At 54.6% G+C, this 23,997-nt stretch overlaps 1 protein-coding gene across 1 annotated transcript; it reads left to right on the top strand.

The window, feature by feature from the left end:
• Window positions 1-992: 992 nt before the first annotated feature.
• Window positions 993-2,312, top strand: LOC130315284 (CAD protein-like; the record flags this gene model as incomplete). Its single annotated transcript, XM_056552752.1, is given in 3 exon segments — window positions 993-1,094; window positions 1,200-1,294; window positions 1,872-2,312. Coding segments are annotated over 3 exon segments (300 nt in total), but the record flags the coding sequence as incomplete, so codon positions are not given.
• Between the last annotated feature and the right edge of the window lie 21,685 nt (window positions 2,313-23,997).

Below are 23,997 nucleotides of genomic sequence, written 5' to 3' on the forward strand. Positions count from 1 at the left end.
TCTTGTACAGTGGTGGTGACGGTCCTGGCTCTTGTACAGTGGTGGTGACGGTCCTGGCTCTTGTGCAGTGGTGGTGAGGGTCCTCGCTCTTGTACAGTGGTGGTGACGGTCCTGGCTCTTGTACAGTGGTGGTGACGGTCCTGGCTCTTGTGCAGTGGTGGTGACGGTCCTGGCTCTTGTACAGTGGTGGTGAGGGTCCTCGCTCTTGTGCAGTGGTGGTGACGGTCCTCTTCTTACGCAGTGGTGGTGACGGTCCTCGCTCTTGTACAGTGGTGGTGACGGTCCTCGCTCTTGTGCAGTGGTGGTGACGGTCCTCGCTCTTGTGTGGTGGTGGTGGTCCCTCCCCCCTGTGTGGTGGTGGTGGTCCCTCCCCCCTGTGTGGTGGTGGTGGTCCCTCCCCCCTGTATGGTGGTGGTGGTGGTCCCTCCCCCCTGTATGGTGGTGGTGGTGGTCCCTCCCCCCTGTATGGTGGTGGTGGTGGTCCCTCCCCCCTGTATGGTGGTGGTGGTGGTCCCTCCCCCCTGTATGGTGGTGGTGGTGGTCCCTCCCCCCTGTATGGTGGTGGTGGTGGTCCCTCCCCCCTGTATGGTGGTCCCTCCCCCCTGTATGGTGGTCCCTCCCCCCTGTATGGTGGTGTTGGTCCCTCCCCCCTGTATGGTGGTGTTGGTCCCTTCCCCCCTGTATGGTGGTGTTGGTCCCTCCCCCCTGTATGGTGGTGTTGGTCCCTCCCCCCTGTATGGTGGTGTTGGTCCCTCCCCTCCGTACGTGTGGTGGTGGTGGCCCCTCCCCCCCCCCCCCCCGTATGGTGGTGGCCCCTCCCCCCCCCCCCCCCCGGGGCCCCTCCCCCCCCCCCCCCCGTATGGTGGTGGCCCCTCCCCCCCCCCCCCCACCCCCCCGTATGGTGGTGGCCCCTCCCCCCCCCCCCCCCCCCCCGTATGGTGGTGGCCCCCCCCCCCCCCCCCGTATGGTGGTGACCCTTCTCGCTCTTGTAGGAGGAGTTTGACAGTATTGAGGAGGCGCTCCCGGACACTGACGTCCTCTACATGACCCGAATACAGAAGGAGAGGTTCGAGTGCAAGGAGGATTACGACAATGTGAGTGGGGGTGTGGTTAATATGGTGGGGGTGTGGTTAATATGGTGATGGGGGTGTCTGGGGAGGGGCTTGTGTTAATGATGACCTCCTCATTTCTGTGTTTAGTGCTTTGGACAGTTCATCCTCACTCCACACATCATGACCCGCGCCAAGAAGAAGATGGTGGTGATGCACCCGCTGCCGCGCGTCAATGAGATCAGGTGAGCAGCGGGGTCAGAGGTCAAGGAACATATCGGGAGCAGCAGGGTCTGAGGTCGGGAACAGATCTGGGAGCAGATGGGTCGGGGGAGCAGTGGGGTCAGAGGTCGGGGTGTATGTATTAAAGGGTGTATGTAGGTCTTCTTTGAGCCCTTATGTCCTCTCTGCCGCCCCGCCTGTCCCCCCCTCTGCCGCCCCGCCTGTCCCCCCCTCTGCCGCCCCGCCTGTCCCCCCCTCTGCCGCCCCGCCTGTCCCCCCCTCTGCCGCCCCGCCTGTCCCCCCCTCTGCCGCCCCGCCTGTCCCCCCCCCTCTGCCGCCCCGCCTGTCCCCCCCTCTGCCGCCCCGCCTGTCCCCCCCCCTCTGCCGCCTGTCCCCCCCCCCCCCCTCTGCCACCCCGCCTGCCCCCCCCCCCCTCTCTCTGCCCTGCCTGTCCCCTCCCCTCTGCCGCCCCGCCCGTCCCTCCCCTCTGCCGCCCCGCCCCGTCCGTCCCCCCCCCCCCCCCTCTGCAGCCCCCGGACAGTATTAGGTGAACCCCTCCACTGTGATGTCTTTTAATCTTCTCTCTTGTTCCCCCTTCAGCCTTGAAGTAGACTCGGACCCCCGCGCCGCGTACTTCCGCCAGGTGGAGAACGGGATGTACGTGCGCATGGCGCTGCTGGCCACCGTCCTGGGAAAGTACTGACCCTGAGAGATTCACAATGGACCAAACCCCCTGTGCCGCCTGGAGTGGACGGAGACCCCGGATAGAAGCCCCTCCCCCCGTGACTATGCACTGGCCCCGCCTCGTGTCCTGCTCCCTGGGCTGGTTCCAGATTGTTCTACTGGCTGGATGATGACGCAATATAGCCACGCCCCCTGCCTACTGGTCCCACCCATCTCCATACACCCTGGCGTGTTCCATGTAAATCACATGTTCCCACTAGCGTTCTTCTTTCTCCTTGTAGCGACATTCCAAGAGGCCACGCCCCCACCCTGTAATGCCATCTTTTCAGCAGACAATAAAGCACTTCCTGTCTGTAGGATCGGACGGTTTCCTCTCGTGTAGGACGCGGTGTGCTGCTCTGACTAGTCGCTCATGGTGTGAGGGTGGCGGTGGGGCTGACCGTGGGGACCGCTGCCGGTATTTATGTGAAGAGACGGGCGCGCTGCTTATAGTCCTTTTTCTGAATAAAGTGAATTGCGCACAACTCTCCCGGTTCCTGCGTGTGGTGATGTGTAGGGTGCGGTGATGTGTGGGAATGTGTAGGGTGCGGGGATGTGTAGGGTGCGGGGATGTGTAGGGTGCGGGGGATGTGTAGGGTGTGGGGATGTGTAGGGTGCGGGGATGTGTAGGGTGCGGGGATGTGTAGGGTGCGGGAATGTGTAGGGTGCGGGGATGTGTAGGGTGCGGGGATGTGTAGGGTGCGGTGCGGGGATGTGTAGGGTGCGGTGCGGGGATGTGTAGGGTGCGGTGCGGTGATGTGTAGGGTGCGGTGCGGTGATGTGTAGGGTGCGGTGCGGGGATGTGTAGGGTGTGGGGATGTGTAGGGTAGGGTGCGGTGCGGGGATGTGTAGGGTGCGGTGATGTGTAGGATGCGGTGCAGTGATGTGTAGGGTGCGGTGTGGGGATGTGTAGGGTGCGGTGATGTGTAGGGTGCGGTGCGGTGATGTGTAGGGTGCGGTGTGGGGATATGTAGGGTGCGGTGATGTGTAGGGTGCGGTGCGGGGATGTGTAGGGTGTGGGGATGTGTAGGGTGCGGTGATGTGTAGGGTGCGGTGATGTGTAGGGTGCGGTGCGGGGATGTGTAGGGTGCGGTGCGGGGATGTGTAGGGTGCGGTGTGGGGATGTGTAGGGTGCGGTGTGGGGATGTGTAGGGTGCGGTGCGGGGATGTGTAGGGTGCGGTGCGGGAATGTGTAGGGTGCGGTGATGTGTAGGGTGCGGTGATGTGTAGGGTGCGGTGTGGGGATGTGTAGGGTGCGGTGATGTGTAGGGTGCGGTGTGGGGATGTGTAGGGTGCGGGGATGTGTAGGGTGTGGGGATGTGTAGGGTGCGGTGCGGGGATATGTAGGGTGCGGTGATGTGTAGGGTGCGGTGTGGGGATGTGTAGGGTGTGGTGCGGGGATGTGTAGGGTGCGGTGCGGGGATGTGTAGGGTGCGGTGATGTGTAGGGTGCGGTGCGGGGATGTGTAGGGTGCGGTGATGTGTAGGGTGTGGTGTAGGGTGCGGTGATGTGTAGTGTGCGGTGCGGGGATGTGTAGGGTGCGGTGCGGTGATGGGTAGGGTGCGGTGCGGGGATGTGTAGGGTGCGGTGCGGGGATGTGTAGGGTGCGGTGCGGGGATGTGTAGGGTGCGGTGCGGGGATGTGTAGGGTGCGGTGCGGTGATGGGTAGGGTGCGGTGCGGTGATGGGTAGGGTGCGGGGATGGGTAGGGTGCGGGAATGTGTAGGGTGCGGTGCGGGGATGTGTAGGGTAGGGTGCGGGAATGTGTAGGGTGCGGTGCGGGGATGTGTAGGGTAGGGTGCGGTGCGGGGATGTGTAGGGTGCGGTGATGGGTAGGGTGCGGTGCGGGAATGTGTAGGGTGCGGTGCGGGGATGTGTAGGGTGCGGGGATGTGTAGGGTGCGGTGTGGGGATGTGTAGGGTGCGGTGTGGGGTGCGCACCCTACACATCACCACCCACGTTTCCATTTCCTGCCCCCCCCCCTCATGTTTCCATTTCCTGCCCCCCCCCCTCATGTTTCCATTTCCTGCCCCCCCCCCCTCATGTTTCCCTCTCCTGCTCCCCCCTCATGTTTCCCTCTCCTGCTCCCCCCTCATGTTTCCCTCTCCTGCTCCCCCCTCATGTTTCCCTCTCCTGCTCCCCCCCCATGCTTCCCTCTCCTGCTCCCCCCCCCATGCTTCCCTCTCCTGCTCCCCCCTTCATGCTTCCCTCTCCTGCTCCCCCCCTCATGCTTCCCTCTCCTGCTCCCCCCTTGTGTTTCCTTCTCCTGCTTTCCCCCCCTCGTGTTTCCATCTCCTGCTTTCCCCCCCTCGTGTTTCCATCTCCTGCTTCCTCCCCCCCCCCGTGTTTCCATCTCCTGCTTCCTCCCCCCCCGTGTTTCCCTCTCCTGCTTCGTCCCCCCCCCCGTGTTTCCCTCTCCTGCTTTCGTCCTCCCCGCCGTGTTTCCATCTCCTGCTTCCCCCCCCCCGTGTTTCCATCTCCTGCTCCCCCCCCCGTGTTTCCATCTCCTGCTTCCCCCCCCCGTGTTTCCATCTCCTGCTTCCCCCCCCGTGTTTCCATCTCCTGCTCCCCCCCCCCGTGTTTCCATCTCCTGCTCCCCCCCGTGTTTCCATCTCCTGCTCCCCCCCCGTGTTTCCCGCTCCCCCCCCGTGTTTCCATCTCCTGCTCCCCCCCCCGTGTTTCCATCTCCTGCTCCCCCCCCCCCCCGTGTTTCCCGCTCCCCCCCCGTGTTTCCCTCTCCTGCTTCGTCCCCCCCGTGTTTCCCTCTCCTGCTTCGTCGTCCCCCCCGTGTTTCCCTCTCCTGCTTCGTCCCCCCCCCGTGTTTCCCTCTCCTGCTTTGTCCCCCCCCCCCGTGTTTCCCTCTCCTGCTTTGTCCCCCCCCCCGTGTTTCCCTCTCCTGCTTCCCCCCCCCCGTGTTTCCCTCTCCTGCTTCCCCCCCCCCGTGTTTCCATCTCCCATCTCCTGCTTCCCCCCCGTTTCCCTCTCCTGCTTCCCCCCCCCCCCCGTGTTTCCCTCTCCTGCTTCGTCCCCCCCCCGTGTTTCCCTCTCCTGCTTCGTCCCCCCCCCGTGTTTCCCTCTCCTGCTTCGTCCCCCCCCCGTGTTTCCCTCTCCTGCTTCGTCCCCCCCCCGTGTTTCCCTCTCCTGCTTCGTCCCCCCCGTGTTTCCCTCTCCTGCTTAGTCCCCCCCCCCGTTTCTCTCTCCTGCTCCCCCCCCGTGTTTCCCTCCTGCTTCCCCCCCCATGTTTCCATCTCCTGCTTTCCCTCCCCTGCTTTGTCCCCCCCCGTGTTTCCCTCTCCTGCTTTGTCCCCCCCCCCCCGTGTTTCCCTCTCCTGCTTTGTCCCCCCCCCCCGTGTTTCCCTCTCCTGCTTTCCCCCCTGTGTTTCCCTCTCCTGCTTTCCCCCCTGTGTTTCCCTCTCCTGCTTCCCCCCTCCGTGTTTCCCTCTCCTGCTTCGTCCCCCCCTCCCGTGTTTCCCTCTCCTGCTTCGTCCCCCCCTCCCGTGTTTCCCTCTCCTGCTTCGTCCCCCCCCTCCCGTGTTTCCCTCTCCTGCTTCGTCCCCCCCTCCCGTGTTTCCCTCTCCTGCTTCGTCCCCCCCTCCCGTGTTTCCCTCTCCTGCTTCGTCCCCCCCTCCCGTGTTTCCCTCTCCAGCTTCGTCCCCCCCCGTGTTCTCCTCTCCTGCTCCCCCCCCGTGTTTCCCTCTCCTGCTTCGTCCCCCCCCTCCCGTGTTTCCCTCTCCTGCTTTGTCCCCCCCCCCCGTGTTTCCCTCTCCTGCTTTGTCCCCCCCCGTGTTTCCCTCTCCTGCTTTGTCCCCCCCCCCGTGTTTCCCTCTCCTGCTTTGTCCCCCCCCCGTGTTTCCCTCTCCTGCTTTGTCCCCCCCCGTGTTTCCCTCTCCTGCTTTGTCCCCCCCCCCCCCGTGTTTCCATCTCCTGTTTCCTCCCCCCCCCGTGTTTCCATCTCCTGTTTCCTCCCCCCCCCCGTGTTTCCATCTCCTGCTTCCTCCCCCCCCCCGTGTTTCCATCTCCTTCTTCCTCCCCCCCCCCCGTGTTTCCATCTCCTTCTTCTTCCCCCCCCCCCGTGTTTCCATCTCCTGCTTCCCCCCCCCCGTGTTTCCATCTCCTGCTCCCCCCCCCCCCCGTGTTTCCATCTCCTGCTTCCCCCCCGTTTCCCTCTCCTGTTTCCCCCCCCCCCCGTGTTACCCTCTCCTGCTTCGTCCCCCCGTGTTTCCATCTCTGCTTTCCCTCCCCTGCTTTGTCCCCCCCCCGTGTTTCCCTCTCCTGCTTTGTCCCCCCCCGTGTTTCCCTCTCTGCTTTGTCCCCCCCCCCCGTGTTTCCCTCTCCTGCTTTGTCCCCCCCCCGTGTTTCCCTCTCCTGCTTTCCCCCCTGTGTTTCCCTCTCCTGCTTTCCCCCCTGTGTTTCCCTCTCCTGCTTCGTCCCCCCCCTCCCGTGTTTCCCTCTCCTGCTTCGTCCCCCCCCCGTGTTTCCCTCTCCTGCTTTGTCCCCCCCCCGTGTTTCCCTCTCCTGCTTTGTCCCCCCCCCCCGTGTTTCCCTCTCCTGCTTTCCGTCCCCCCCCCCCGTGTTTCCATCTCCTGTTTCCTCCCCCCCCCCGTGTTTCCATCTCCTGTTTCCTCCCCCCCCCCCGTGTTTCCATCTCCTGTTCCTCCCCCCCCCCGTGTTTCCATCTCCTGCTTCCTCCCCCCCCCGTGTTTCCATCTCCTTCTTCCTCCCCCCCCCCCGTGTTTCCATCTCCTTCTTCTTCCCCCCCCCCCCCCCGTGTTTCCATCTCCTGCTTCCCCCCCCCCGTGTTTCCATCTCCTGCTCCCCCCCCCCCCGTGTTTCCATCTCCTGCTTCCCCCCCCGTTTCCCTCTCCTGTTTCCCCCCCCCGTGTTACCCTCTCCTGCTTCGTCCCCCCGTGTTTCCATCTCTGCTTTCCCTCCCCTGCTTTGTCCCCCCCCCGTGTTTCCCTCTCCTGCTTTGTCCCCCCCCCCCGTGTTTCCCTCTCCTGCTTTGTCCCCCCCCCCCGTGTTTCCCTCTCCTGCTTTGTCCCCCCCCGTGTTTCCCTCTCCTGCTTTCCCCCCTGTGTTTCCCTCTCCTGCTTTCCCCCCTGTGTTTCCCTCTCCTGCTTCGTCCCCCCCCTCCCGTGTTTCCCTCTCCTGCTTCGTCCCCCCCCGTGTTTCCCTCTCCTGCTTCGTCCCCCCCTCCCGTGTTTCCCTCTCCTGCTTCGTCCCCCCCTCCCGTGTTTCCCTCTCCTGCTTCGTCCCCCCCTCCCGTGTTTCCCTCTCCTGCTTCGTCCCCCCCTCCCGTGTTTCCCTCTCCTGCTTCGTCCCCCCCCCTCCCGTGTTTCCCTCTCCTGCTTCGTCCCCCCCCCTCCCGTGTTTCCCTCTCCAGCTTCGTCCCCCCCCCCCGTGTTCTCCTCTCCTGCTCCCCCCCCCGTGTTTCCATCTCCTGCTTTCCCTCCCCTGCTTCCCCCCCCGTGTTTCCCTCCCCTGCTTCCCCCCCCGTGTTTCCCTCTCCTGCTTTGTCCCCCCCCCCCGTGTTTCCCTCTCCTGCTTTGTCCCCCCCCGTGTTTCCCTCTCCTGCTTTGCCCCCCCCCCCGTGTTTCCCTCTCCTGCTTTGCCCCCCCCCCCGTGTTTCCCTCTCCTGCTTTGCCCCCCCCCCCGTGTTTCCCTCTCCTGCTTCGTCCCCCCCTCCCGAGTTTCCCTCTCCTGCTTCGTCCCCCCCTCCCGTGTTTCCCTCTCCTGCTTCGTCCCCCCCCCGTTTTCTCCTCTCCTGCTCCCCCCCCCGTGTTTCCATCTCCTGCTTTCCCTCCCCTGCTTCCCCCCCCGTGTTTCCCTCTCCTGCTTTGTCCCCCCCCCCGTGTTTCCCTCTCCTGCTTTGTCCCCCCCCGTGTTTCCCTCTGCTGCTTTGTCCCCCCCCGTGTTTCCCTCTCCTGCTTTGTCCCCCCCCCCCCGTGTTTCCCTCTCCTGCTTTGTCCCCCCCCCCCGTGTTTCCCTCTCCTGCTTTGTCCCCCCCCCCCCGTGTTTCCCTCTCCTGCTTTGTCCCCCCCCCCCCGTGTTTCCCTCTCCTGCTTTGTCCCCCCCCCCGTGTTTCCCTCTCCTGCTTTGTCCCCCCCCCCGTGTTTCCCTCTCCTGCTTTGTCCCCCCCCCGTGTTTCCCTCTCCTGCTTTGTCCCCCCCCCGTGTTTCCCTCTCCTGCTTCGTCCCCCCCCCCCCGTTTTCTCCTCTCCTGCTCCCCCCCCGTGTTTCCATCTCCTGCTTTCCCTCCCCTGCTTCCCCCCCCGTGTTTCCCTCTCCTGCTTTGTCCCCCCCCCCGTGTTTCCCTCTCCTGCTTTGTCCCCCCCCCCCCCGTGTTTCCCTCTGCTGCTTTGTCCCCCCCCCCCCGTGTTTCCCTCTCCTGCTTTGTCCCCCCCCCCCGTGTTTCCCTCTCCTGCTTTGTCCCCCCCCCGTGTTTCCCTCTGCTGCTTTGTCCCCCCCCGTGTTTCCCTCTCCTGCTTTGTCCCCCCCCCCCGTGTTTCCCTCTCCTGCTTTGTCCCCCCCCCCCGTGTTTCCCTCTCCTGCTTTGTCCCCCCCCCCCCGTGTTTCCCTCTCCTGCTTTGTCCCCCCCCCCCGTGTTTCGCTCTCCTGCTTCGTCCCCCCCCCCCCCTCCCGTGTTTCCCCTCTCCTGCTTCGTCCCCCCCCCCCCCTCCCGTGTTTCCCCTCTCCTGCTTTGTCCTCCCCCCCCGTGTTTCCCCTCTCCTGCTTCCCCACCCTACAGGACACAGGGAAGTGTTGGGTTACAACAGGTTTATTTATGGAGATTACAATATAGAGCGGTGAAAATAATGTATCAGGTGAATTCATCCATCATTGTGGCCCCGGCTCTGGATCAGTGGCCCCCGTGGTGGCTTTGATGCTTCTTGAGCATTGGCTGCAATACAAAACAGAAGGGTATGAGTTACCCATGAACCCTCGGATCCACCACCAGTGGGGTATTTGGGGAGGAGAAGAGGAGATGCCCTGGGGCACATTACTGGGGGGGGGGAGGGGAGGAGGAGAATAATGTTCTGGGGCACATTACTGGAGGGGGGGAGAATGTTCTGGGGCACATTACTGGAGGGGGGGAGAATGTTCTGGGGCACATTACTGGAGGGGGGGAGAATGTTCTGGGGCACATTACTGGGGGGGGGGAGAATGTTCTGGGGCACATTACTGGGGGGGGGGAGAATGTTCTGGGGCACATTACTGGGGGGGGAGGAGGAGGAGAATGTTCTGGGGCACATTACGGGGGGGGGGAGGAGGAGGAGAATGTTCTGGGGCACATTACGGGGGGGGGGAGGAGGAGAATGTTCTGGGGCACATTACGGGGGGGGGGGAGGAGGAGAATGTTCTGGGGCACATTGTTGGGGGGGGAAGATGCTCTCTGGTATATACACCATGTACCCTCCCCGGATATTAGAATGTTCCGATCTTACCATACAGATCAGGCAGAGTAGCAGATATGACAGGATCAGTGATGTCATCACCAGGAGAGCCACGCCCCATCCAGGGACACCTGCAAGTAACAGTGTGTGAGAACTCCGGCCCTGTCACCCTTTGAGTTGCCCTGTAGTGGGAGGAGCTTACCTGTGGTAGAGTTGGTCTGTGCCGCTGTGGACCGGGCCGTGATTGGAGACGGTTCAGATTATGGGAAATGAGGGAAAAAACAGGAAAACGTCAAAACAAACATGAAAAACACCCCCCCCCCCCCCCCCCCCGGGGACAGATTCTACAACATAACAGCACTAGGGTCACACCCAGGTACGTGTCCACACGAGAGTGAGGCTATACACCACACCGCCATCATGTGATCCAGTCAGGAATACAACCACCCATCGCCATCATGTCCACCAAAAGAATATAACCACCCACCGCCATCATGTCACCCAGAGGAACACAACCACCCACCGCTATCATGTCACCCAGAGGAACACAACCACCCACCGCCATCATGTCTCCCAGAGGAACACAACCACCTACCGCCATCATGTCCACCAAAAGAACATAACCACCCACCGCCATCATGTGAACCAATCAGGAAAACAACAGCCCACCGCCATCATGTCACCCAGAGGAACACAACCACTCACCGCCATCATGTCACCCAGAGGAACACAACCACCCACCGCCATCATGTCTCCCAGAGGAACACAACCACCTACCGCCATCATGTCCACCAAAAGAACATAACCACCCACCGCCATCATGTGAACCAATCAGGAAAACAACAGCCCACCGCCATCATGTCACCCAGAGGAACACAACCACCCACCGCCATCATGTCACCCAGAGGAACACAACCACCCATCGCCATCATTTCACCCAGAGGAACACAACCACCCACCGCCATCATGTCACCCAGAGGAACACAACCACCCATCGCCATCATTTCACCCAGAGGAACACAACCACCCACCGCCATCATGTCACCCAGAGGAACACAAACACCCATCGCCATCATTTCACCCAGAGGAACACAACCACCCACCGCTATCATGTTACCCAGAGGAACACAATCACCCACCGCCATCATGTCCACCAAAAGAATATAACCACCCACCGCCATCATGTCACCCAGAGCAACACAACCACCTACCGCAATCATGTCACCCAGAGGAACACAACCACCTACCGCCATCATGTCACCCACAGGAACACAACCACCCACCGCCATCATGTCCACCAAAAGAACATAACCAACCACCGCCATCATGTCCACCAAAAGAATATAACCACCCACCGCCATCATGTCACCCAGAGCAACACAACCACCTACCGCAATCATGTCACCCAGAGGAACACAACCACCCACCGCCATCATGTCACCCACAGAAACACAACCACCCACCGCCATCATGTCACCCAGAGGAACACAACCACACACCGCCATCATGTCACCCAGAGGAACACACCGCCATCATGTCACCCAGAGGAACACAACCACCTACCGCCATAATGTCACCCAGAGGAACACAACCACCCACCGCCATCATGTCACCCAGAGGAACACAACCACCCACCGCCTTCATGTCACCCAGAGGAACACAACCCCCTACCGCCATCATGTCACCCAAAGGAACACAACCACCCACCGCCATCATGACACGCAAAGAATATCCGTCTCATACCAAACCCAGTATATATCCAGCCATATATCTGCACACAGTGTGCTCCAGGACTCACCTGCCCCCTGTAGGCTGACGATGAGACAGGCCAGGAGCAGGTACACTCCATTGCTAGACTTGGGGCTCTGAGCTTCCATCTCTGCGGGTCAGGACTGAGGTGAGTAGCGCTTTGTCCTCCGGTGTCTCCCCGCAGTTTATATATGGCGCAGACGATGGCTTACACAGGACACGGTGATTATGTCATCAGGTCATCACCATTACAACCCAGGAGGAGGCGACATTTATGGAGTCGTCATCCCGGTGACACGAGGGCAAAACCGGACATGAAAGAGAAGAGGATGACATCACCACCGACTAATCCGTACTAAGACCTGAGTCAGGAGGTGACACCGCCGCCTCCTCACCGGGACATCACCACAACAAGGGGACCACACCGCCCTGATCTCTACACTATACAGAGCTGTATACTCCCCAACATGGTATATACTGTGAGGTCTCCACTAGAGATGGGGATCCACCCAATACTGCCCCCTGTGGTCTCCAGTAGAGATGGGGATCCCCCCAATACTGCCCCCTGTGGTCTCCAGTAGAGATGGGGATCCCCCAATACTGCCCCCTGTGGTCTCCAGTAGATATGGGGATCCCCCCAATACTGCCCCCTGTGGTCTCCAGTAGAGATGGGGATCCCCCCAATACTTCCCCCTGTGGTCTGCTCTAGAGATGGTGATCCCCAATACTGCCCCCTGTGGTCTCCTCTAGAGATGGTGATTCCCCAATACTGCCCCCTGTGGTCTCCTCTAGTAACTGTGACCTCTACAATACTGCCTCTTGAGGTCTCCTCTAGTAACTGTGACCTCTCCAATACTGCCCCCTGTGGTCTCCACTAGTAACTGTGATCTCTACAATACTGCCCCCTGTGGTCTCTTCTAGTAACTGTGATCTCTACAATACTGCCCCCTGTGGTCTCCTCTAGTAACTGTGATCTCTCCAATACTGCCCCCTGTGGTCTCCTCTAGTAACTGTGACCTCTACAATACTGCCCCCCTGTGGTCTCCTCTAGTAACTGTGATCTCTACAATACTGCCCCCTGTGGTCTCCTCTAGTAACTGTGACCTCTACAATACTGCCCCTTGTGGTCTCCTCTAGTAACTGTGATCTCTACAATACTGCCCCCTGTGGTCTCCTCTAGTAACTGTGATCTCTACAATACTGCCCCCTGTGATCTCCTCTAGTAACTGTGACCTCTACAATACTGCCCCCTGTGGTCTCCTCTAGTAACTGTGACCTCTACAATACTGCCCCCTGTGATCTCCTCTAGTAACTGTGACCTCTACAATACTGCCCCCTGTGATCTCCTCTAGTAACTGTGACCTCTACAATACTGCCCCCTGTGGTCTCCTCTAGTAACTGTGACCTCTACAATACTGCCCCCTGTGGTCTCCACTAGTAACTGTGATCTCTACAATACTGCCCACTGTGGTCTCCTCTAGTAACTGTGACCTCTACAATACTGCCCCCTGTGGTCTCCTCCAGTAACTGTGATCTCTACAATACTGCCCCCTGTGGTCTCCTCTAGTAACTGTGACCTCTACAGTACTGCCCCCTGTGGTCTCCTCTAGTAACTGTGATCTGTACAATACTGCCCCCTGTGGTCTCCTCTAGTAACTGTGATCTCTACAATACTGCCCCCTGTGGTCTCCTCTAGTAACTGTGATCTCTACAATACTGCCCCCTGTGGTCTCCTCTAGTAACTGTGATCTCTACAATACTGCCCCCCGTGGTCTCCTCTAGTAACTGTGATCTCTACAATACTGTCCCCTGTGGTCTCCTCTAGTAACTGTGATCTCTACAATACTGCCCCCTGTGGTCTCCTCTAGTAACTGTGATCTCTACAATACTGCCCCCTGTGGTCTCCTCTAGTAACTGTGATCTCTACAATAATGCCCCCTGTGGTCTCCTCTAGTAACTGTGACCTCTCCAATACTGCCCCCTGTGGTCTCCACTAGTAACTGTGATCTCTAAAAAAATTGCCCCCTGTGGTCTCCTCTAGTAACTGTGACCTCTACAATACTGCCCCCTGTGGTCTCCTCTAGCAACTGTGATCTGTACAATACTGCCCCCTGTGGTCTCCTCTAGTTACTGTGACCTCTACAATACTGCCCCATGTGGTCTCCTCTAGTAACTGTGATCTCTACAATACTGCCCCCTGTGGTCTCCTCTAGTAACTGTGATCTCTACAATACTGCCCCCTGTGGTCTCCTCTAGTAACTGTGACCTCTACAATACTGCCCCCTGTGGTCTCCACTAGTAACTGTGATCTCTACAATACTGCCCACTGTGGTCTCCTCTAGTAACTGTGACCTCTACAATACTGCCCCATGTGGTCTCCTCTAGTAACTGTGATCTCTACAATACTGCCCCCTGTGGTCTCCTCTAGTAACTGTGACCTCTACAGTACTGCCCCCTGTGGTTTCCTCTAGTAACTGTGATCTCTACAATACTGCCCCCTGTGGTCTCCTCTAGTAACTGTGATCTCTACAATACTGCCCCCTGTGGTCTCCTCTAGTAACTGTGATCTCTACAATACTGCCCCCTGTGGTCTCCTCTAGTAACTGTGATCTCTACAATACTGCCCCCTGTGGTCTCCTCTAGTAACTGTGATCTCTACAATACTGCCCCCTGTGATCTCCTCTAGTAACTGTGATCTCTACAATACTGCCCCCTGTGGTCTCCTCTAGTAACTGTGATCTCTACAATACTGCCCCCCTGTGGTCTCCTCTAGTAACTGTAACCTCTACAATACTACCCCCTGTGGTCTCCTCTAGTAACTGTGATCTCTACAATACTGCCCCCTGTGGTCTCCTCTAGTAACTGTGACCTCTACAATACTGCCCCCTGTGGTCTCCTCTAGTAACTGTGATCTCTACAATACTGCCCCCTGTGATCTCCTCTAGTAACTGTGACCTCTACAATACTACCCCCTGTGGTCTCCTCTAGTAACTGTGATCTCTACAATACTGCCCCCTGTGGTCTCCTCTAGTAACTGTGACCTCTACAATACTGCCCCCTGTGGTCTCCTCTAGTAACTGTGATCTCTACAATACTGCCCCCTGTGATCTCCTCTAGTAACTGTGACCTCTCCAATACTGCCCCCTGTGGTCTCCTCTAGTAACTGTGATCTCTACAATACTGCCCCCTGTGGTCTCCTCTAGTAACTGTGATCTCTACAATAATGCCCCCTGTGGTCTCTTCTAGTAACTGTGACCTCTCCAATACTGCCCCCTGTGGTCTCCACTAGTAACTGTGATCTCTAAAAAAATTGCCCCCTGTGGTCTCCTCTAGTAACTGTGACCTCTACAATACTGCCCCCTGTGGTCTCCTCTAGCAACTGTGATCTGTACAATACTGCCCCCTGTGGTCTCCTCTAGTTACTGTGACCTCTACAATACTGCCCCCTGTGGTCTCCTCTAGTAACTGTGATCTCTACAATACTGCCCCCTGTGGTCTCCTCTAGTAACTGTGATCTCTACAATACTGCCCCCTGTGGTCTCCTCTAGTAACTGTGACCTCTACAATACTGCCCACTGTGGTCTCCTCTAGTAACTGTGACCTCTACAATACTGCCCCCTGTGGTCTCCTCTAGTAACTCTGATCTCTACAATACTGCCCCCTGTGGTCTCCTCTAGTAACTTTGATCTCTACAATACTGCCCCCTGTGGTCTCCTCTAGTAACTGTGATCTCTACAATACTGCCCCCTGTGGTCTCCTCTAGTAACTGTGATCTCTACAATACTGCCCCCTGTGGTCTCCTCTAGTAACTGTGATCTCTACAATACTGCCCCCTGTGATCTCCTCTAGTAACTGTGATCTCTACAATACTGCCCCCTGTGGTCTCCTCTAGTAACTGTGATCTCTACAATACTGCCACCTGTGGTCTCCTCTAGTAACTTTGATCTCTACAATACTGCCCCCTGTGGTCTCCTCTAGTAACTGTGATCTCTACAATACTGCCCCCTGTGGTCTCCTCTAGTAACTGTGATCTCTACAATACTGCCCCCTGTGGTCTCCTCTAGTAACTGTGATCTCTACAATACTGCCCCCTGTGGTCTCCTCTAGTAACTGTGATCTCTACAATACTGCCCCCTGTGGTCTCCTCTAGTAACTGTGATCTCTACAATACTGCCCCCTGTGGTCTCCTCTAGTAACTGTGACCTCTACAATACTGCCCCCTGTGGTCTCCTCTAGTAACTGTGATCTCTACAATACTGCCCCCTGTGATCTCCTCTAGTAACTGTGATCTCTACAATACTGCCCCCTGTGGTCTCCTCTAGTAACTGTGATCTCTACAATACTGCCCCCTGTGGTCTCCTCTAGTAACTGTGACCTCTACAATACTGCCCCCTGTGGTCTCCTCTAGTAACTGTGATCTCTACAATACTGCCCCCTGTGGTCTCCACTAGTAACTGTGACCTCTACAATACTGCCCCCTGTGGTCTCCTCTAGTAACTGTGATCTCTACAATACTGCCCCCTGTGGTCTCCTCTAGTAACTGTGATCTCTACAATACTGCCCCCTGAGGTCTCCTCTAGTAACTGTGACCTCTACAATACTGCCCCCTGTGGTCTCCTCTAGTAACTGATATCTACAATACTGCCCCCTGTGGTCTCCTCTAGTAACTGTGATTTCTACAATACTGCCCCCTGTGGTCTCCTCTAGTAACTGTGACCTCTACAATACTGCCCCCTGTGGTCTCCTCTAGTAACTGTGATCTCTCCAATACTGCCCCCTGTGGTCACCTCTAGTATCTGTGATCTCTACAATACTGCCCCCTGTGGTCTCCTCTAGTATCTGTGATCTCTACAATACTGCCCCCTGTGGTCTCCTCAAGTAACTGTGACCTCTACAATACTGCCCCCTGCGGTCTCCTCTCGTAACTGTGACCTCTACAATACTGCCCCCTGTGGTCTCCTCTAGTAACTGTGACCTCTACAATACTGCCCCCTGTAGTCTCCTCTAGTAACTGTGACCTCTACAATACTGCCCCCTGTGGTCTCCTCTAGTAACTGTGACCTCTACAATACTGCCCCCTGTGGTCTCCTCTAGCAACTGTGATCTGTACAATACTGCCCCCTGTGGTCTCCTCTAGTTACTGTGACCTCTACAATACTGCCCCCTGTGGTCTCCTCTAGTAACTGTGATCTCTACAATACTGCCCCCTGTGGTCTCCTCTAGTAACTGTGATCTCTACAATACTGCCCCCTGTGGTCTCCTCTAGTAACTGTGACCTCTACAATACTGCCCCCTGTGGTCTCCACTAGTAACTGTGACCTCTACAATACTGCCCCCTGTGGTCTCCTTTAGTAACTGTGACCTCTACAATACTGCCCCCTGTGGTCTCCACTAGTAACTGTGATCTCTACAATACTGCCCACTGTGGTCTCCTCTAGTAACTGTGACCTCTACAATACTGCCCCCTGTGGTCTCCTCTAGTAACTGTGATCTCTACAATACTGCCCCCTGTGGTCTCCTCTAGTAACTGTGACCTCTACAATACTGCCCCCTGTGGTCTCCTCTAGTAACTGTGATCTCTACAATACTGCCCCCTGTGGTCTTCTCTAGTAACTGTGATCTCTACAATACTGCCCCCTGTGGTCTCCTCTAGTAACTGTGATCTCTACAATACTGCCCCCTGTGGTCTTCTCTGGTAACTGTGATCTCTACAATACTGCCCCCTGTGATCTCCTCTAGTAACTGTGATCTCTACAATACTGCCCCCTGTGGTCTCCTCTAGTAACTGTGATCTCTACAATACTGCCCCCTGTGATCTCCTCTAGTAACTGTGATCTCTACAATACTGCCCCCTGTGGTCTCCTCTAGTAACTGTGATCTCTACAATACTGCCCCCTGTGGTCTTCTCTAGTAACTGTGACCTCTACAATACTGCCCCCTGTGGTCTCCTCTAGTAACTGTGATCTCTACAATACTGCCCCCTGTGGTCTCCTCTAGTAACTGTGACCTCTACAATACTGCCCCCTGTGGTCTCCTCTAGTAACTGTGATCTCTACAATACTGCCCCCTGTGGTCTCCTCTAGTAACTGTGATCTCTACAATACTGCCCCCTGTGGTCTTCTCTAGTAACTGTGATCTCTACAATACTGCCCCCTGTGATCTCCTCTAGTAACTGTGATCTCTACAATACTGCCCCCTGTGGTCTCCTCTAGTAACTGTGATCTCTACAATACTGCCCCCTGTGATCTCCTCTAGTAACTGTGATCTCTACAATACTGCCCCCTGTGGTCTCCTCTAGTAACTGTGATCTCTACAATACTGCCCCCTGTGGTCTTCTCTAGTAACTGTGACCTCTACAATACTGCCCCCTGTGGTCTCCTCTAGTAACTGTGATCTCTACAATACTGCCCCCTGTGGTCTCCTCTAGTAACTGTGACCTCTACAATACTGCCCCCTGTGGTCTCCTCTAGTAACTGTGATCTCTACAATACTGCCCCCTGTGATCTCCTCTAGTAACTGTGATCTCTACAATACTGCCCCCTGTGGTCTCCTCTAGTAACTGTGATCTCTACAATACTGCCCCCTGTGGTCTTCTCTAGTAACTGTGATCTCTACAATACTGCCCCCTGTGATCTCCTCTAGTAACTGTGATCTCTACAATACTGCCCCCTGTGGTCTCCTCTAGTAACTGTGACCTCTACAATACTGCCCCCTGTGATCTCCTCTAGTAACTGTGATCTCTACAATACTGCCCCCTGTGGTCTCCTCTAGTAACTGTGATCTCTACAATACTGCCCCCTGTGGTCTCCTCTAGTAACTGTGATCTCTACAATACTGCCCCCTGTGGTCTCCTCTAGTAACTGTGATCTCTACAATACTGCCCCCTGTGATCTCCTCTAGTAACTGTGATCTCTACAATACTGCCCCCTGTGGTCACCTCTAGTATCTGTGATCTCTACAATACTGCCCCCTGTGGTCTCCTCTAGTATCTGTGATCTCTACAATACTGCCCCCTGTGGTCTCCTCAAGTAACTGTGACCTCTACAATACTGCCCCCTGTGGTCTCCTCTAGTAACTGTGATCTCTACAATACTGCCCCCTGTGGTCTCCTCTAGTAACTGTGATCTCTACAATACTGCCCCCTGTGGTCTCCTCTAGTAACTGTGACCTCTACAATACTGCCCCCTGTGGTCTCCTCTAGTAACTGTGACCTCTACAATACTGCCCCCTGTGGTCTCCTCTAGTAACTGTGATCTCTACAATACTGCCCCCCTGTTGTAACGCAGAATTGGAGTAAATGTGATAACTGATAACGGTAACCCATATAAATATATATCACACCTACATCAGTTATTATATGATTACTTACAGGTGGTCTATATATCACCTACACGAGTTATTATATGATTACTTACAGGTGGTCTATATATCACACCTACACAAGTTATTATATGATTACTTACAGGTGGTCTATATATCACACCTACACCAGTTATTATATGATTACTTACAGGTGGTCTATATATCACACCTACACCAGTTATTATATGATTACTTACAGGTGGTCTATATATCACACCTACACCAGTTATTATATGATTACTTACAGGTGGTCTATATATCACACCTACACCAGTTATTATATGATTACTTACAGGGGGTCTATATATCACACCTACACAAGTTATTATATGATTACTTACAGGTGGTCTATATATCTCACCTACACGAGTTATTATATGATTACTTACAGGGGGTCTATATATCACACCTACACCAGTTATTATATGATTACTTACAGGTGGTCTCTATATCACACCTACACCAGTTATTATATGATTACTTACAGGTGGTCTGTATATCACACCTACACGAGTTATTATATGATTACAGCTTGCTCTTCTGAGTGTTGCTGTGTAAGAGGGGGCATGAAAGAGGAGTTACAAAAACTGTGATTATCTGTTGTGCGGAGTGAATCTGTGGAGTGGGTGCGACTGCCTATAGCCCACATTCATATTTTGGGGGGAGGAGGAGTAGATTGGGCACAGGTGTATAAATCTTAGCTTGGGACTCTTATTGAGATCTTGCTCTTTCTGAGTGTTGCTGTGTAAGAGGGGGCGTGAAAGAGGAGTTACAAAAACAGGAGTTTGAAAGCAGGAGGTTGAGATTGCTGTGAGTGTTAATTTCTGAACCCACAAGGTCTACAAAAAATTTTAAGTGTAATTTTGACTGTCTGTTTTTTCCTATACATTTGTGAAATCCCCATAACTAGATGGCCCCCATGTTGGAAAATGCAGTCCAATGTACATCCTGCGCGATGTATACAGTCCTTGACCAGCAGTGTGAGGTGCAGATTGTTGTGCTAGTTGTCCGTTTGGAAGCCCAGATCCTGCATCTAGAGGGGCGACTGGCAACAATGAGAAGCATTAACAACATGGAGAGGAGTCTCTTGCTCACTGAGCAGGCACTCTCGGGAATAGAGGTGGGGGAGGACAGTGGAACGGAGTTGCAGGACAGTCAGGCAGTTAGCTGGGTTACAGTTAGAAAGAGGGGTAGGGGAAAAAGTGTCAGGGAGGCTAGTCCTGAACTGGCACACCCCAACAAGTTTGCCCGCTTGGCAGATGAGGGGGGTGCCATTACAGAGCTAGCAGAACTGCAGCAGGATACCGCCTCTGACCACCAGGGGGGTGTCTGCTCCAGTAAGGAGGGAGGGAGGAGTACAGGGCAGGCCAGACAGGTACTAGTGGTGGGGGACTCAATTATTAGGGGGACAGACAGGGCAATCTGTCACAAAGACCGGGATCGCCGAACAGTGTGTTGTCTGCCTGGCGCACGAGTTCGGCACATGGCGGATCGGGTTGACAGGTTGTTGGGCGGGGCTGGAGAGGCCCAGCAGTCATGGTACATATTGGCACCAATGACAAAGTAAGAGGTAGGTGGAGTGTCCTTAAAAATGATTTCAGGGACTTAGGCCGCAAGCTTAAGGCAAGGACCTCCAAGGTAGTCTTTTCTGAAATATTCCCTGTACCACGAGCCGCACCAGAGAGGCAGCGGGAGATCAGGGACCTGTACCACGAGCCGCACCAGAGAGGCAGCGGGAGATCAGGGAGGTAAACAAGTGGCTCAGAAGCTGGTGTAGGAAGGAAGGGTTTGGGTTCATGGAGAACTGGGCTGACTTCGCTGTCGGTTACCGGCTCTACCGTAGGGACGGGCTGCACCTCAATGGGGAGGGTGCAGCTTTGCTTGGGGAGAAGATGGCTAGAAGGGTGGAGGAGTGTTTAAACTAGGGACTGGGGGGGAGGGAACCTACAGCAAAGAGGAGGAAGATAGTGTAGATAGAGAGGTGGGAATTATAAATGTACCTGGGGGTGGAGCGGAGGGAGGGGTTAGAATAGTTAATAGGAATAAGCTTCATAGGAAAATAAAACTTATACCCTTGAATCCCATTAACCCCAATAACATAAAGGATGGAAATGTAAAGTGTATGTTCACAAATGCCAGAAGCCTAGCAAATAAAATGGGGGAGCTTGAGGCCTTGATACTGGAGGAACATATTGATATAGTTGGGGTCACTGAGACATGGCTGGTGATATAGTTGGGGTCACTGAGACATGGCTGGTGATATAGTTGGGGGTCACTGAGACATGGCTGGTGATATAGTTGGGGTCACTGAGACATGGCTGGTGATATAGTTGCGGTCACTGAGACATGGCTGGTGATATAGTTGGGGTCACTGAGACATGGCTGGTGATATAGTTGGGGTCACTGAGACATGGCTGGGGATTGGGGTCACTGAGACATGGCTGGTGATATAGTTGGGGTCACTAAGACATGGCTGGTGATATAGTTGGGGTCACTGAGACATGGCTGGTGATATAGTTGGGGTCACTGAGACATGGCTGGTGATATAGTTGGGGTCACTGAGACATGGCTGGTGATATAGTTGGGGTCACTGAGACATGGCTGGTGATATAGTTGGGGTCACTGAGACATGGCTGGTGATATAGTTGGGGTCACTGAGACATGGCTGGTGATATAGTTGGGGTCACTGAGACATGGCTGGACTCCTCACATGACTGGGCTGTCAATCTGCAGGGGTTTACATTGTTTCGCAAGGATAGAATGAACAGAAAAGGTGGTGGAGTCTGTCTGTATGTAAGAAGTGGTATGAAAGTCAGTGTGAACGATGCCATAGTGTGTGATGATTCTGAGGAGGTGGAATCACTGTGGGTAGAATTACAAAAGGAGGGAAATACTGAAAATATAATATTTGGGGTAATCTACAGACCCCCTAATATCACTGAAGAGATAGAAGGTCGGCTGTATATACAAATAGAGAGGCCGCCCGGGCAGGTACAGTGGTAATAATGGGAGATTTTAACTATCCAGATATAGATTGGGGCCGGGGGTTGGCTAAAACTACAAAGGGGCGACAATTCCTAAATTTATTGCAGGATAATTTTATGGGCCAGTTTGTGGAGGACCCAACAAGAAGTGATGCCTTGTGGGATCTGATCATTTCCAACAACGCAGAGCTGGTTGGTAATGTAACTGTGCGGGAAAACCTTGGGAATAGCGACCACAATATAGTTACTTTTCACTTAAAATGTAGAAAACAAAGACAGGCGGGGAAGGCAAAAACATATAACTTTAAAAAGGCAAATTTCCCTGGGCTGAGGGCTGCACTACAGGACATAGACTGGGGGAGGGGTTGTCAAATACTGATACAGAAGGTAAATGGGACATCTTTATATCAACTCTAAATAACTATACAGCTAAATATATACCAAAGGGGAACAAATATAAACCATTAAAACTAAATCCTACATGGCTGACAAATGATGTTAAAAGAGCAATAAACAACAAAAAAATAGCCTTCAAAAAATACAAATCTGATGGGTCAGCGATAACATTTAAACAGTACAAAGAGCTTAATAAAATCTGTAAAAATGTAATAAAAACAGCAAAAATTTTAAATGAGAGACAGGTGGCCGAAGAAAGCAAAACTAATCCTAAATATTTTTTTAGATATATAAATGCAAAAAAAAACAAGGACAGAGCATGTAGGACCCCTAAATAATGATAATGGGGAGGTTGTCACGGGCGATCAAGAGAAGGCGGAGCTACTGAATGGGTTCTTTAGTTCTGTATACACTATGGAAGAAGGAGCTGACATTGGCCAGGTCAGTGCTGGTAACACATCATGTACAGGTCAGTGCTGGTAACACATCATGTACAGGTCAGTGCTGGTAACACATCATGTACAGGTCAGTGCTGGTAACACATCATGTACAGGTCAGTGCTGGTAACACATCATGTACAGGTCAGTGCTGGTAACACATCATGTACAGGTCAGTGCTGGTAACACATCATGTACAGGTCAGTGCTGGTAACACATCATGTACAGGTCAGTACTGGTAACACATCATGTAATGTACTGAACTGGCTTAATGTAGAGATGGTACAAGGTAAGTTAAGTAAAGTAAATGTAAGCAAATCTCCAGGACCGGATGGACTACACCCAAGAGTTCTTAGAGAGGTAAGTTCAGTAATATCTGTACCCCTGTTCATGATATTTAGAGATTCACTGGTGTCTGGTATTGTGCCAAGGGACTGGCGCAAGGCGAATGTGGTGCCAATCTTCAAGAAGGGCTCTAGGTCTTCCCCAGGAAACTATAGACCGGTAAGTCTAACGTGCATTGTGGGTAAATTGTTTGAAGGACTTATAAGGGATTACATACAGGAATACATAGGGGATAATAGTATTATAAGTGATAACCAGCATGGGTTTACTAAGGATAGAAGTTGTCACCAATCTAATTTGCTTTTATGAAGAGGTGAGTAGAAGCCTTGACAGAGGAATGGCTGTGTATATAGTGGGGGGGCTCTGTATATAGAGGGGGGCTGTGTATATAGAGGGGGGCTGTGTATATAGAGGGGGGCTGTGTATATAGAGGGGGGGCTGTGTATATAGAGGGGGGGCTGTGTATATAGAGGGGGGCTGTGTATATAGAGGGGGGCTCTGTATATAGAGGGGGGCTGTGTATATAGAGGGGGGCTGTGTATATAGAGGGGGGCTGTGTATATAGAGGGGGGCTGTGGATATAGAGGGGGGCTGTGTATATAGAGGGGGGCTGTGTATATAGAGGGGGGCTCTGTATATATAGGAATGGCTGTGGATATAGAGGGGGGCTGTGTATATAGAGGGGGGCTGTGTATATAGAGGGGGGGCTCTGTATATAGAGGGGGCTCTGTATATATAGGGGGGCTCTGTATATAGAGGGGGGCTCTGTATATAGAGGGGGGCTGTGTATATAGAGGGGGGGCTCTGTATATAGAGGGGGGCTCTGTATATAGAGGGGGGGCTGTGTATATAGAGGGGGGCTGTGTATATAGAGGGGGGCTGTGTATATAGAGGGGGGCTGTGTATATAGAGGAATGGCTGTGTATATAGAGGGGGGCTGTGTATATAGAGGGGGGCTGTGTATATAGAGGGGGGCTGTGTATATAGAGGGGGGCTGTGTATATAGAGGGGGGCTCTGTATATAGAGGAATGGCTGTGTATATAGTGTTTCTGGATTTCCCTAAAGCATTTGATACTGTTCCTCATAGACGTCTGACAGGTAAGTTAAGGTCTTTGGGTTTGGAAATTTTAGTTGTAACTGGATTGAACACTGGCTCATGGATCGTACCCAGAGAGTGGGGGTCAATGATTCGTACTCTGATTGGTCCCCGGTTATTAGTGGTGACCCCAAGGTTCAGTACTGGGCCCGCTGTTGTTTAATTTATTTATTAATGATATAGAGGATGGTAATAACAGCTCTGTATATAGAGGGGGCTGTGTATATAGAGGGGGGCTGTG

This window comes from Hyla sarda, unplaced genomic scaffold, assembly GCF_029499605.1.
Source record: "Hyla sarda isolate aHylSar1 unplaced genomic scaffold, aHylSar1.hap1 scaffold_1861, whole genome shotgun sequence".
In the NCBI taxonomy this organism is placed as follows: domain Eukaryota; kingdom Metazoa; phylum Chordata; class Amphibia; order Anura; family Hylidae; genus Hyla; species Hyla sarda.